General features: G+C 42.1%; 1 protein-coding gene across 1 annotated transcript in view; it reads right to left on the reverse strand.

Moving 5' to 3' along the window:
- Window positions 1-15,313, reverse strand: part of coro7 (coronin 7) — a 109,184-nt gene that overhangs the window by 72,154 nt on the left and 21,717 nt on the right. The window contains 2 exon segments of the mRNA XM_051941223.1: window positions 8,442-8,524; window positions 9,086-9,169. Of these exon segments, the coding sequence (XP_051797183.1) occupies window positions 8,442-8,524; window positions 9,086-9,169 (167 nt within the window).

Consider the following 15,313-nt stretch of genomic DNA (forward strand, 5'->3'; position numbering starts at 1 on the left):
CAGCAGATACAGTATGTGGCTGATCTGCTGGTAGGAATGCAGCTGCAGAGACACCTGTACGACTCTCACCTGTTCTCCTGGTAATTTACAGATGATCCTTTATGGAGAACAGCAGCAGATCATCCTGTAGATCGATTATCAGGTTAGTTTCACTGCTGCTGATCTGAAATAGCAGGCTAGCATGCTAATACAGCTCTTTTAGCGTTAGAACTAAGAACACTGAACTTAAAATTATTTCTTGAACCCAACAATCGTGATAAATTCTGTTTTCTCATCATGTTAAGGAGCAAAGGCACAAAGGAGGACTTAGAGCTGCTCCAGGACTCGGCCTCCCACTCTGAGCTCCACCACAAAGCCTCCGTCCTGCAGCTGGATGACTAATTGACCTCACTGAAATAACGTTAGCTTGCCTCAGACAAAGAGCTTTCAGAGGACGTTGGAGCAGAAAGTCCTCAGAGGTTTGTTGAAGAGCGCCCAGACTAAAGACCAACTGGTTCCCCCTGAGGCTCCTCCACCTTCTCTTTCTTCTCCAACCTGCTCTGCACAATAGTGGAATGATTTCCTGGCCTCCACCTCCTCCTCAGCTCTCCACCAATTAGGTTTGATGAAATGTTTTAATCTGCTTAAGCTGAGTGCACTCGACCAGAGGGAGAGAAAACGACGAGTTCATGCAGCTGCTGTCAAAACGTTTCCAAAGAGACGTGAAATCTGTGATCTGCTCACTTCTTCACTGCTATTTCCACTCAGCTGTCCACGACAGCAACACGCATGACACATGTAGTATGTTCTGTTATAGGACACATGTGGTAGGAGGATCATTCCAAAACTGGAGAAAAGAATGTTTGAAAATATTTTAAAATACCAAATAAGTCTGGAGTTCCCCTAAAATATCATTTTTCTCTGGTCCCATCCCCCTGATGACCAAACTGGATCTCTAATAAAACAGTAAAAAAGAAATGTAAATCTACTTTTTTTGGTTTTATTTTTTAATTGATGTCTCTGTAATTCTGGGAACATTTTTTAATCAACATAATATTTTAAATAATAATTATTATAGATGTAACGTGTCCCACAACATGCTAGCAGAACCTGTTGATGTTTTTGTCATTTTGTGTCTTGTTTGTGTCGTTTCCATCCTCCAACAGTTTTCCTAAAGAATGTGCAGAGCAAAGCTGTGTCCTCTCTTCTATTTTCCATCTTTTCATCCATTGTCAGCCTTGATTGAATGTCTCTCTCTACCTCATATTATCAGGATCAGACTCATTCTTTGGACTGTTTTCCATCAGTCAGTTTGTCCTCTTGGTCAGCAGTAACAGCTAGCTAAATATATAGCTTCTACTGCTGAGAAAAAGATCACATTAGCATGGATTAGCAACCCTGTTACTGTGATTAGAGTAGGGTTAGCAAACAGCACAGAAAACATGGAATAAAAATGCTGCCATTGATGTGGAAGCTGAGCCAATCAATACCTATTATTGATGAATATGGAGCAGAAAACTGGAGAAGACAAGGTTTATTTTTCCTCCAGTTCTAGATGGTTCCAGGTACTGCTATATGACATTCACTGACTATGACAAATGAGGTCAACACAGGAAGTGACATCAGCACATGCGGCTCACCTGCCACCAAATAACCAGAGATAACTTCTGATAAAGACTTTCCTTCTGTTTCCTCCTCAGACAGCGTCGCTGGTTTCTATCGTCTGTCTGCTCTCCATTAAACCACAGGAAAAGTCTGATCATCAGACCCACTCTGGACAACTGAGCTTCAATATTCCTTCTTCTGGATCAAACTAAAATAAACACAATAAAAACTATGGTGTGTGTTTCAGTTCATCACGGATTCATGAACATCTACAGGTGATTCTAGTGAAACCTGAAGGAGCTGCTGAGCCTGGAAGACCATTTAAAGGGAATAAAACCCAGTGAACACTCCTCCAGCTGCAGATGGAAAGCTTCTAGCAGAGTTTACCCGAAGATGCAGATGCTTTAAGTCCCACAGATAAAGGAAGAGAGAGGTCAGAAAGGCTCAGAGGAGGAACAGATCAGCGGTACAGCACCAGCATGAAGATGAAAACAGAAACCGCTCATCGTCCAGGAAATACGATGAGATGACATTTCACTTTGTTCACAAACGTCCAGCTTCACCAGATGAAGCTTCTAATGTGGACAAAACAGCATCTGACAGCAGGACTCTGAAGCTCCAAACTGAAGCAGTTTTATCATTTATTGTTGCTGAATTTATGTCCAGCTCAATAAAATTTAAGTTTATTAAGTAAAAACCTCAAACTAAAGCTGAAAGGCGGAACATTATTTGTCGTTTAAGAACAAAACTGAGCAGAAGGCCTCAACCACTTCATGTTTACAGACTGTAGGAGGTCAGAACTTCAGACTTCACGGCTTTTATCTCAGCTGTAATTTAAGAGGGTCCGTCTTGTTTCATTGAAGCCGTAAATATGAATTAGACGGGCATGTCTGTGTCCATCTGTATCTCCGTCACTCCCTTCATTCCTCCATTATTCCTGCTGAGCTCTGAGGTGTGCAGAAGGAAAGCAGCCACTAATGAGAAACACACTCAGACCTTTGTTTCTGCCACAGCAGACGGAGTCCAGGACTGAGGCATGATTTAAAAACAGCAGCCGCCACGCTTCCTGACTCTCATGAAAAGGGACAATAATGACTCTTATAAAACATGTGCACGGCGCTGAAAGACACTCAGAGAGGAAAAAAATGAGAAACACAGAAAGACGTGGCAGAAAAATGCAGCAAAGAAGAAACTGAAAGCAGCGAGATGAACTTCTAGAAGGACGACGGACTGATACTAGAGAGTAAAATATGAGAAACAGGATCACTGTTGGATTAATGCAGCAGGAAGTGGAATCATTTATTCTGTCTTTACATTAAAACCAGAGTGTTTCTGTGTGTGAACGTCTCTATCTTCTCCTCAGAGCAGCGAGGAAAGAAACGGAGCTGAGAAGGTTTCTGCTCGGCAAAGATCCCAAACGTTGCTGCGAGTTTTAATAAACGGAGAACAGACTTTTTTCCAGATGTTGGCAAAAAACTGAATACCCACAGCTGCAAGTGCAGCTCTGCTTCTGTTTTTACTGAGGATGGAAAGTGAAGTCTGACACTGTCTCAGACTCCAAACCTGAGACGGATCGCAGTGAGCTTCCAGAAAAACCTTCCAGTTCAGGGTCATTAGTGTAATTATCTGAACAGCACTAAGACGCTCTGAACTGCCACATAGCCAGAGATTAGAAATGAACAAAGAAATGAAACAGTGGCAGGAGAGAGGTGGAGGAAGGTTTTCTGTGTTTCATTCTGTGGCTGTCCTTCTGATCCCTGCAGAGCTGAGCACATACCTGCGGGATGAAATCAAAACCCTCTGTGGATTCTATTAACCAAGCCCTGCCAAACGCTCCACACCTCATGTGCTTTCACCACTTCTGAACAGCTCCATCAGATTCTGCTCTAAAAAGGCTCTTAATTATAAACCAAGACCCCAGCACCTTCAGAAAGCAGCTCCCTGTTTCCTCCAGAAGAAGAAGAGTGAGAAGCAGGACCAGGCTGGTGGTCTACCAGGCAGTCAGGTTGGGAAAAAGCAGCGGAGTTCCTGACAGGACAGTAAGTCAAGGAATAATCGTTTTACTGGTTAATCACAGGCCTGAAAGAAGAACAGAAGACTTTACAATGAGGTGCTACGGAGCAGAAGAAGGTTGGGATTACCATCAGAGCCTCCACAAAGAGCCAATAAAAGCTCACAGAGAGACGATATCTCTAAGAAAATATGAGGGGATTTCAGCGCTCCCTCCTCCTGCTGAATCACTAACAGACTCCAGACTTCATGTTTCAGAGTTCAGGTCGTCTGACGGAGCGTGTGCACCACATCTCTCCTCCCTACCTCCCCTCGGCCTCCTCGACCCCAGCATCACCTGGAGACCACAGTTCTGCTTCAAACACCAGTTCCTGGGCTGGACCAGGACAACAAAGCGCTACTTTCTGTGAGTGAAGCAGCGAGGTCAAACTGTGGCTCAAACATTGGGCGGTGTTGTTGGTCTGGTTTGGTTTGTGGTGCTGCAGCTGCACCTAATCCCACAGGAAAGCCTTCATCTGGGACTGATTAGAGCTGGGTGGGAGAAAGGGGGACTGTTCTGTACGAAGCCAGTCCTCTGGAGGGGCACCGGCATCTTCTCAATCCGTCTGATTAAAGGGAGTTGGGCTCAATTAGAGCCAGAGACCTGCACATCGACAGGAAACAGAGACTGAACCCTGCTCTGAGCCACAACCCAGCAACAAAAACACAGAAACAGTCCCATCACCTGGATCCTCTATCTGACCGCCTCAGAGCCGACAGCTCTTTGTCTAACCCGTCTGATTGGACAACAGTCTCTAGGGACGACTCCTGTCCCGTCCAATCACTGAGCTGCTGGTCACCGCCGTCGTTTTTAATCAGCCTCTCATCAAAAACAGCTGAAGTCTGTCGTGACGTGAAGCAACAGAAGATGGATCTACACTACTGGTCAACAGTTTGGGGTCACGCAGGCAACGTTTTCCACGAAGCTTCCACTTTTATTCATGTCCTAACATAGTTAAAGCTGCTATATATGAGTTAAAGTTGCTCTATACGATTTGAATTTGCTCTATATTAGATAAAGCTGCTCTATATTAGTTAAAGTTGCTCTAAAATGAGTTAAAGTTGCTCTATATTAGTTAAAGTTGCTCTAAAATGAGTTAAAGTTGCTCTAAAATGAGTTAAAGTTGCTCTATGTTATTTAAGTTGCTCTATATTAGTTAAAGTTGCTCTAAAATGAGTTAAAGTTGCTCTATATTAGTTAAAGTTGCTCTAAAATGAGTTAAAATTGCTCTATATTAGTTAAAGTTGCTCTAAAATGAGTTAAAGTTGCTCTATATTAGTTAAAGTTGCTCTAAAATGAGTTAAAATTGCTCTATATTAGTTAAAGTTGCTCTAAAATGAGTTAAAGTTGCTCTACATTAGTTAAAGTTGCTCTATATGATTTGAATTTGCTCTATATTAGATAAAGCTGCTCTATATTAGTTAAAGTTGCTCTAAAATGAGTTAAAGTTGCTCTATATTAGTTAAAGTTGCTCTAAAATGAGTTAAAGTTGCTCTAAAATGAGTTAAAGTTGCTCTATATTATTTAAGTTGCTCTATATTAGTTAAAGTTGCTCTATATTAGTTAAAGTTGCTCTAAAATGAGTTAAAGTTGCTCTAAAATGAGTTAAAGTTGCTCTATATTATTTAAGTTGCTCTAAAATGAGTTAAAGCTGCTCTATATTAGTTAAAGTTGCTCTAAAATGAGTTAAAGTTGCTCTAAAATGAGTTAAAGTTGCTCTAAAATGAGTTAAAGTTGCTCTATATTATTTAAGTTGCTCTATATTAGTTAAAGTTGCTCTACATGAATTAATTAAGTTGCATGTAGAAGCGTCCATGTATGACTGAGGACTAAACCAGACCTCGCTGTCATCCAGTGATCTGAGCTAACTGAGCTAACGGTGTTAGCGGCTGCGGGGGAGGGGTACTTATTGTGACGTCTTCAGGGTTTACACAGAAAGCTGGTTGCAGTCGTAAAGTTCACTGACTGCAGCTGCTTAAAGGCCCAATTAAACTCATTATTATAATGTGGGTTTATGGAGGCAGAGAGCAGCACACAGATCAACTCTGTTCTCCATAGATCTGCAGCTCGGGTGGAAAATGCAGTAATAAGTAGCTTAGCAGTTAAAACGCCCCTCAGACCAGCACCCTGCAGCCCCAACCAGAGGATAAACATCTCCCCTCCATTATCATCATGTCCCACCACAACCCGCTCCACTGGATCGTCATGTCTTTAAGTTGTGACACTCCAAAGAAAACAGTCCTACTGAATGTTGTGGACGAGTGAAGCCAACCTGATCCAGGCCAGTGACTGCTCCAATTACACACCATGTTTACCACACAGCCTTTCATTAAAAACACACCAGGACAGAGCAACAAGTCCAGCTTTATACACCTCCATCTGTTAAAATCAGGAGATAAACAGACTTCAGTTCTTCTGATCACTGCTTTCTGTCTTCTGTACATGCACTGATGAGATGCTGAACTAATTACCCACAGAAAACCCACAAACCAGGAATAAAGAAGGAAAAGACATCCTGAAGGGAAATCTGATCAATGCGCCTCGACTGCAGAAACACAAACCTTTATCACGTACACTGCCGTTCAAAAAATAGTGTTTAGCAGCCCTCAACTTTTCCAGGAATCTACAGTCTACTATCCTGACCTTTATCAGACGTCTACCTGAGGTGATAAAAAGACATTAGGAGGAAAAATAAGATTTGGCTGACAGAAATTAAAGACCATAAGAAGTGAGAAGAGAAGGAAAATGGATGATGGTGGTTTAATGTGAGCACACACCCAGTGGAAACATCAGTCTTCTGAATGAAGCAGCATCTCTAACAGGAAACCAAAGGGCTGGTCTCAGATCCACAGCTAATGACATGAGTTAATAAATCCAAGATGATCTGCTGCTCTGTGATTTAAAACGTGTGGACAGACTGAATGTGAAGGTTTACCAGCCGGTCCCAGATCAGATCATCACAGGAATCCTCTCTGTTGGTATTTAAACAGCAGGAACAGATCTGAGGCCAATAAAATCAACCAGTGATCTGTTTCCTGCCGTTTCAGATGACACTTCCTGTTTGGGGGGGTTTCCAGATATTCACAATCAATGGCACAAAAGATATGTTTGCTCTGGTAACGAGGAGAAAACAGTCATCTAAGGCTTCAGATATCCTCAGTTTCCATGGAAACTAAAAACAATGAAGAGTTTATCAAAAAGAGAAATGGTGTGACTAATACCAGGTCGGCTACTGGGGGTGTGAAGTTAAATTAGAAAGTCCTCCTGATCTACTAAACGTTGTATAAACTGGAATACTTTACCAGCAGCTATCAGACAAAGATCCAGCTGTCAGTTTACAGAGACAGCATAAAGCACGGCTGACTAACCATCCAACACCTTAAAATCAGGAACTTCAGCTATCAGCATTTTATGACAGGCTCCAAATTAATAATCCTTCAGGGAAGGCTGAACCCAGCCAGGATTCATTTGTCATCATTGTTTTAATTTTACTAGATCTTTTTTTCCATCTGTATGTTTTTTTATGTTTGGGACAACAGAAGCCTTGTGATAAATCCAGCTTATTTAACGCAACTTGGTGTAAACTTTATGAGATTGTAGGTTAATTAATCTGCACTGTCTTGTGAGAATAAATAAAGAAATGAAATGATTTCAGTCTGACAGACAGCTCTCTGCGTGACTGCAACCAAAGAGGAAGTGAAGGAAACAGAGACAGAAGAGGCTGTTATTCAGGACTCCTAAAACTCTCCAAGAGGGAAACCAACAACATTCCTCTTCCTGAGACGACCAGAGGGAAGCAGGCTCCAATAAAAACTGTTCACAGCGTTTACATGAACTTACACTGTACAGTTTCACACCTCAGAGCTCCAGAACCAGAACCAAGCAGCTGATCCAAAGCCCACGTCTGCAGCCACGTCACCACATTTTACAGTAAAAACCACCACACTGATTCATTTAATCCTCCACCGCAGCCTGCATGACCTCACAGAGTCCGGTCGGCTCCGGTTCGGACCCACTTGACCCACGAACCTCTTTATAATAACACCAGAAAGCATGAGCTGGATCTGACAAAGGAATCCTCACTCCCACCCCCGTCTTCCAGTCCTTCCTCTCTGGAGGCCGGCCACGCTCCGGCCAGCCGACCGTCCTCAGCAGCCGTTAGGAAAAACAAACCGAGCGACCAGAGGAGCAGAGAGCGCGCCGGACTCTTTAAGGAGGTTATGGAGTGAAGAAGAACTCTGGACTCTGAGTGTTCTGACCCGGGAAGTGGCAGGAATGTGGAGGGACAGAACTCTGGGAGGTCCACATGCCTGTCCATGTTCTCCACACATCATTCAAACATACATGTCACTAGCATGAACTCATCATTCAAACATACATGACACTAGCATGAACTCCCTGCATGACGACACACAAACCACACAAGGACACGTCTGGAGGTTCTCAGTCATCTGAGTGTGGTGGTCGGAGGAGTTCCAGTAGAAACCAACTGGAGGTTGTTGAAGATGTAAAACATCTTCAACAATCTCCAGTTGGTTTCTACTGGAGGTTCTTGAAGAGCACGTGTCACCTCTCGAGAGGTGAAACATCTTCAAAAACCTCCAGTTGGTTTCTACTAGAACTCCTACAATACTACAGTGACTGATTTCGACTGAAACTCCTATGATACTACCAGAGAAGTCCAGTTGGTTTCTACTGAAGCTCTACGACCATCACAAGGACAGACTTTTACTTCCTTCAGAGAGGTTCTGAGGGAAGTCATGAGTCCATGATGGAGGACAACAGATGGAAGTGAAGCAGAACTCACCCACTGGAGGAACCCAGAGTCACGGAGCTGAGTGAAGAGTTCAGCTTCCTGCTGTCCCACAGCCTCACCTCTCGACTACGTATCTACAGAGGGACGACGATCAGGAAACACGAACTCGTGAATCATCATCATCCAGCGTAGTCTGATGATAGCTTTCACTAGCAGATGCTCCTCACATCAGAGAGTTTGCATTGTGTGGGATTTCAGCATAAAAAATAAATGTTTTACACTTAAAATTCTGAAAGCAGGTGGATAGAAACAGTGAAAGTGGAATAAACATACCAGTAGTGTGGTTACAGATGAAAGCTGGCAGCTGAACAGGAACATAAGACCTCAATCTGATGCTTCTTTACCTCAGATATCAGCTCTACCTCTTTTTAGCTTTACCCAGTACATAAAAATACAAACAATAATAGTAATAATCTGTATAAACCTGAGCAGCGCTGCAACGTGTTCAGCAGTAACTTACTGAATCTGCTTTAAATAAATCATATCTCAAAGGATGGATAAGGTGACACTCATTAAATAAGTCTAGTCAGATTTAAGAAGGTGTTTTTCAGAAGAACTAAAAGCAGGCATTGGTTCTGTGACCATCAGACAGGTCCTTCTACAGGAGGAGAAGAACTGTGCTGAAGGTTTCTCACCATATCGAAGCTGGTGCAGAGCAAACGGTCGTCTTTGACCCACAGGAGGCGAGAATCCTTGTTGCTCTGGAGGCTCTGGGCACTCTGAGGGACAAACAATGCAGAACTGTTAGTAGATGTGTCACATGAAGGCAGCTTCAGCAGATCTTCCAGACCTTAACCAGTGGTGAACCCTGACTGAATCATTTGTTGGACAAAACCTTCATTTAGATTTTTATTTGCTTAGATGTGTAAATTCATACTTTCATGTCAGCATCTCTGTTGAATTTTCAAATGAATTTACTGCATTTTTTTCTCAGAAAACATTTTTCAAACACTTCTCGAGGAAAAATGATTCAATTCCTAATTAAAGCTGTCTATAAATAACTGGGCCGGTTCTATAACAGTATTATGAACTAAGGAGAAAACATCAACACAAATCTGATGTTACTTCTTCCAGTTAATGTCCTTAACTTGGTACAGTCCTGAGAAGAATCCAGGCTTTCATCTGTCCTTTAAATAACTGTTTAATGTCCAGCAGCTTGTAGAGCTTCAGAATAGAACATCTTCTTCTGTCTACATCTAGACTCTCTGACATAGAAGAGAACAAATGCAGTCTATTTATGTTATTACGTTATTGGCTGCAGATGTTTTTAACGCTAGACCGTTAACATAACCAACCAATAACTTAATAACTTATTATACTATTGACAGGTTATTACATTATTGGCTTTATTACATTTCAAATGGGTGAATTTATCATGTTTTTAGCTATGATCATGTTACTGGCTGCTAACCGCCTCCAAACGTAACCTGGAGCGGTGAATAAGGACGGCAGCGATGAGTGAAGATCTGCAGGAAGAGAAGATTCCAGGAGGTTGGACAGAACAGGACATGTCTATGAAAGGAGGGTTTGTTGTTGTTGATGCTGCAGACGAGGAGACCTCTCTAAAGAGCAACACCGCTGCAGACGGTTAGACCAGTTTCCATGGGAAGTCTGTCCAAACATGGTGGTCTTCCAGAACAAACGCTGTCAGAGGTGACGGCTGGAAACACTGACAGTGTTGAAAGGAGGAATGTGTGAATGTAGAGACGACATATTAAAGAGGAGGAAGGATCTTTGTAGGTCTTTAACTCAACACTGAGCTGCTCCTGAATCAGCCTGTTTACTGGCTCTACTGGAACTATGAACAGAGTCCACCAGCTGTTTTACAGTGCAGCTCTTCTTTAAAACCCCTAAATCCTGCTTTGTGGAGCTCATCAGCCAGACATCAGCATCAGACTGAACTGACAGCCAGCAGAGAGTCTCCATGGATGCTGAGTTTTATGGTCCTGATGGACCCTGAAGATGGTTCTGATGGACTGAAGAGGCTGAACTCTGATTACGTCTCTGCAGAGAGCAGCTCAGTCCTGTGGAACCGTTAAACCAGGGGTGTCAAACATGTGGTCCGTGGACCAAAACCGGCCCAGCCTGGGTCCAGTCCATCCCACAGGACGACTCTAAATATTACAGAGAAGATATGCAAATTTTAAATAATTTCTAGACCTTGATAAGTTGTTTGATGATAAAGTAAAATCCTCTATGGTTCAGTTCCAGATAGCTGAGGCTGAATGTTTTGTGCTTTTGTAGATGAACTGATCTGTAGGTTTTAATGTCTAAATGATAAACTGAGGCTGAATGTTGGTGAAACTGAACTAAAATAATTTTTCTTCGTAAATCTCCTGCTGCTCATAATGTTTTGCTCTATCTGTTTCTGGATCTGTTCATTTGCTGCCACTTGTACATTGTTTGTACATCTTTCTTGTAAAGATTTCTATTTACGTCTTTTACTCTACGTTTTACTTATTTTTTATTCTCATTTTATTTTCTTAATTTATTTATCTTGCAGGTTTCAAAGGGAGAAAGTCATCTGGAATTTCACTGAACACACTGTGTATAATGAGACTGAAGCTTTCTGATCTCATCATAAAAGATAGTTTATATTTAAATGTGAACATTGTCAGAATGGACTATCTTGCAACAAAAACAAAGGGAAACATCTGGATTTCTATGGTTATTGATAGGTTATTATTTTACTGGTCACTTTAGATCAAACTGGGCTGAATGTGGAACCTGGACTAAGATGAGTTTGCTTGCCGGCTTTAAATGGTTACAGATGATAAAAGTGAAGCTTCCATGTCGCCCCCTGAGCCGACACACCCCAACCTTTAACATCTACAGACCAAACCAATTCCTCCACAGATCAGACTGAACACAGAACAATTAAAGCCAGTCTGAGCTGTTTATCCAGGGAGGAACAACACATGTTCCAACTAAATCTACTTCCTGTTCCTCGTTCTGACGTCACCTTTCCAACCTGCCAGTTCGACTGTTGGACGTAGAAAAGGAGGATTGTTGTTTAATTTTCTGATCTCTGTTAATCTCTGTTACCTGATAATCGACCAGCATCACGTTAAACTTCCTGTCAGCTGCAGCTGATGTTGGTTTGATTGATTTCAGAGAACAGGAATGCTAAAGTTCCTCCCTTCCCCTGGGTTCCTGTAATTATCTTATCTAGCTGAGTGGATGCAGACTAGCAGGAATGAAGCAGGGTTTCAGGATAAGTCATTTCTAGATCAGCGACCACACAGCGATAACGATAATAACGTGCAGCAGCTCAGAAATCATGTCTTCTTACTAATCAGAGCCGGGTGACGAGTTTAAAATGAAGAAGTTATAATGTGTAAAGTATTTAGGAATGTGAAAATGTTCTGTGAATGTATTCTAATGTCAAAAAATTAAACTTTTCCTGAACAATTTACATTTAAGCTGATTCAGTCTTGAATGTTATTTTCCATCAGACATCTAAGTTCACAGTTCATCTTTTATCTGTTTTTAGATTTTTGTGTATTTTACAAGTAAGAGAAAAAAAATCTATAAAATAACGAGAAAAAATTCCATAAAAGTCCAGATTTTTTACAGCGTAGCAGGAATTTATTGAGCTGTGGAAAACCTGGAAACCTCCTGTAGCGACCAGACGGTAGCTAGGAGCTACAACCAGAACACAAAGACAACTGGATATGGAACATAACGCTCCAAAAAGATTAAAAAACACCTTTACAAATGGAATGAATACATCGTCTATGAACTAGTGTTCTTCAAGGCTTAACTCTGAGCCAGACTTCATGCTAAGCTAAGCTAACTGGACTCACAGACATGACAGCTGGTATGAGCCACAAGAAGATCTGAACCACCATCCATCATCCATCTATCATCCATCCATCCATCCATCCATCCATCCATCCATCAATTCATCCATCATCCATCCAACCATCCATCATCATCCAACCATCCATCCAACCATCCATCCATCTATCATCCATCCATCCATCATCCATTCATCCATCATCCATTCATCCATCCATCCATCCATCATCCATCCATCCATCCATCCATCATCCATCATGATCCATCCATCATCCATCATCCATCCAACCATCCATTCATCCATCCATCATCCAACTATCATCCATTATTCATCCATCCATGATCCATCCAACCATCATCCATCCGTCTGTCTATCCATCCATCATCTATCCATCATCCATCCATCCATCATCTAACCATCCATCCGTCTGTCTATCCATCCATTATCTATCCATCATCCATCCAACCATCATCCATCCAACTATCCATCATCCAACCATCCATCCAACCATCCATTAATCCTCATTAGGTTCACCTGGACAGGTAACAGCCAATCACAGGTCCACACATACAGACAAACAATAACACCTACAGACAGTTTAGAATCACCAGTTAACCTCAGCATGTTGTTGGACTGTGGGAGGAAGCTGGAGAACCTGGAGAACCCAGCAGGGAGAACCCAGAAACTCCATGCAGAAAGACCAGAACCAGAACCCGGCCGTGACATGAACCGAGGATCTTCTAAGAGAGGGGCAAAAGTACTAACCACTGATCCACTGCAGCCCAGATCTAGTCCTGATTAGAGCTCCTCCACCAGCTCTGGATGCAGAACCTGAGTGTTTACTGGTGCAGGAACCTGGAGGAGCTGATTGGATGTTTGGTTTTTCAGCTCCTCCTGTCTGACCCGGTTAGTTCCTGCAGGCAGACAGCCGTTGATGTTTGAGATTTTTTTTAAGCTCATTAGTGCGTTTCTGTCCAAACCTGTTCGACTTCCACCAGAACTAAGTTCAGACTCCTGCAGAGAAACACAATCAACCAGCAGCTGCTTGTCTTCACACTGGTGTTCAAACTGAACTTACTGTTCTCAGCTATGACAGGACTTCACATTGTTTCACGTGCACACGCCAGCATTAAACGTGCATGTCTGCACCTTTGTGAAGGCTCCGTCTCCCTCCATCCTCCACTCAGAGGGTTTACCAAACACTCTGGATCAACACCACCACCGGCTGACACCGTTGATAATAAGTCCTGGATGGATAAACACTGGAGTCGTTTTTCAGCTTCATGCAGGTAGACCGGCTCCTGCTGGCCGTGAAGAGTCCTCGCTGGGGCAGCAGTGAAAAATACCCAGAGAGGTCCAGAGTAAACTCAGACGTGAAGAAGGCGATAGATCAGAGCAGAGCGATGTCCGGAGAGAGGCTGAAGGTATAAACAGAGTTCCTGACCAAACTAGGAGCAGGTGGAGCTCCAGAGCTGCTTCCAGAAGATACATGAGCTACCTGATTCATCTTTTGGCAAACGGCAGAACATTCCAGTGGAGTTCACATTCCACAGAGCAGTAAACAGATTCAGCATCTTCAGGTCTCTCCACACCATATCCAGTCACAGCGAGGCTCCACTGATCCACAGGACTGGAAATGAGTGTGGAACAGAATGAAGCTAGCAGAGCTTCAGACATGCTAACAGTGATAATTAACAAGGAGCTGGAGTCAAGCTAGCAGCACTTTAAACAGGAGATATCTGTGTGTCTGTCTGTCAGCAACATTACTCAAAAACAAACTAACAGATTTGGACAAAATTTTCAGAGGTCAGAAATGACTCAAGGACCGATCAGAAGTTGGGCTCCCGTTATAGTTTTTCGCAAAATAAAAGCAATATTTCTAAAATTTCGACAAAGTACATTTGCGTTTTTAACGTGTTTCCATTGAAGGTTGTTCTGGGCAGAAGCATCGTAACTCTCGTAAAATATCATCCCGCGAGATTTCACTGCAGGAAGATGGACGCGCAAAACCTGTTGCGTGTAGGTGTTGTTATGTTTACATCGACTGTCTAGTATGGCAGTGATGTTTTTCTCAAGAATAATGGCAAGAAAAGTCTGTCTCCTCTTCTGTCCACACGTACCGCGCCATGTTTACTCCGAGAGAACCGGTCATGTGACCAGGTACGTCACGTCTGGTGACGTATAATTGCAGAAAAAGTGTTTCCATTGCACTTTTGCGATATTTTTTAATATCGAAACGTCTGAAAAACCACCTCATGAGAGCGTAAAAACTTTTTAGCGATATTTTAGTCCTTTTTCTAAATTCAGGTGTTTCCATTACCAGTTTTTTTTTTACATTTTGCGCATATCTAAGGGTAATGGAAACACAGCTAGATTCTGGCAGTGATGCAGTTTATAGTCTGGATCCACGGAAAGATTTCTGTATCATTCCCAGAGAGCGTCACGGCGTCACTGTAACCATGACAACCAGTGAACACTACATCAGCTGATTGTGATCCTACTACAAATCCACCTCTGAGGACTTATCAGGACTTATCCATCAGAAATGATCCAAGGAACAGCTGATTAAACTGTGGGGGTGTTTCTGAGACAAAAAACTACAAAAGTGAGACACACTATGGCCAAAAATTATATAAACGGCATGAAACAAGACAAAAAAAAGAGACAGAAAATTAGAGAAGCAAGGTTCAGAACACACAAAAAAAGATGACATAAATGACACGAATGAGACAGAAAACAACCAAAACAAAACATAAAATGACAAAAAATGAGACAACACAAAACAAGACAAAAAATCACAACAATGACAAAATGAGACACAAAACAAAAGTGAGACAGAAAATGACAAAAAAATTAGACAAATGATCAAAAAAAAGACAAAAATTAGACAAAAAATGACAAATGTGAGACAAAAATTATGAGACACAAAGCAAAACACAAAATGGAGGACAATAAAAAGGAGGTAAAACAACATAAACAAGACAAAAAAATCTCAAAATGACAAAAGCAAAACAATACGACAAAAAAGAGACAAAAAAGTCGAATAAAAAAACGAATAAAA

Source organism: Acanthochromis polyacanthus, chromosome 21, assembly GCF_021347895.1.
Source record: "Acanthochromis polyacanthus isolate Apoly-LR-REF ecotype Palm Island chromosome 21, KAUST_Apoly_ChrSc, whole genome shotgun sequence".
Lineage (NCBI taxonomy): Eukaryota > Metazoa > Chordata > Actinopteri > Pomacentridae > Acanthochromis > Acanthochromis polyacanthus.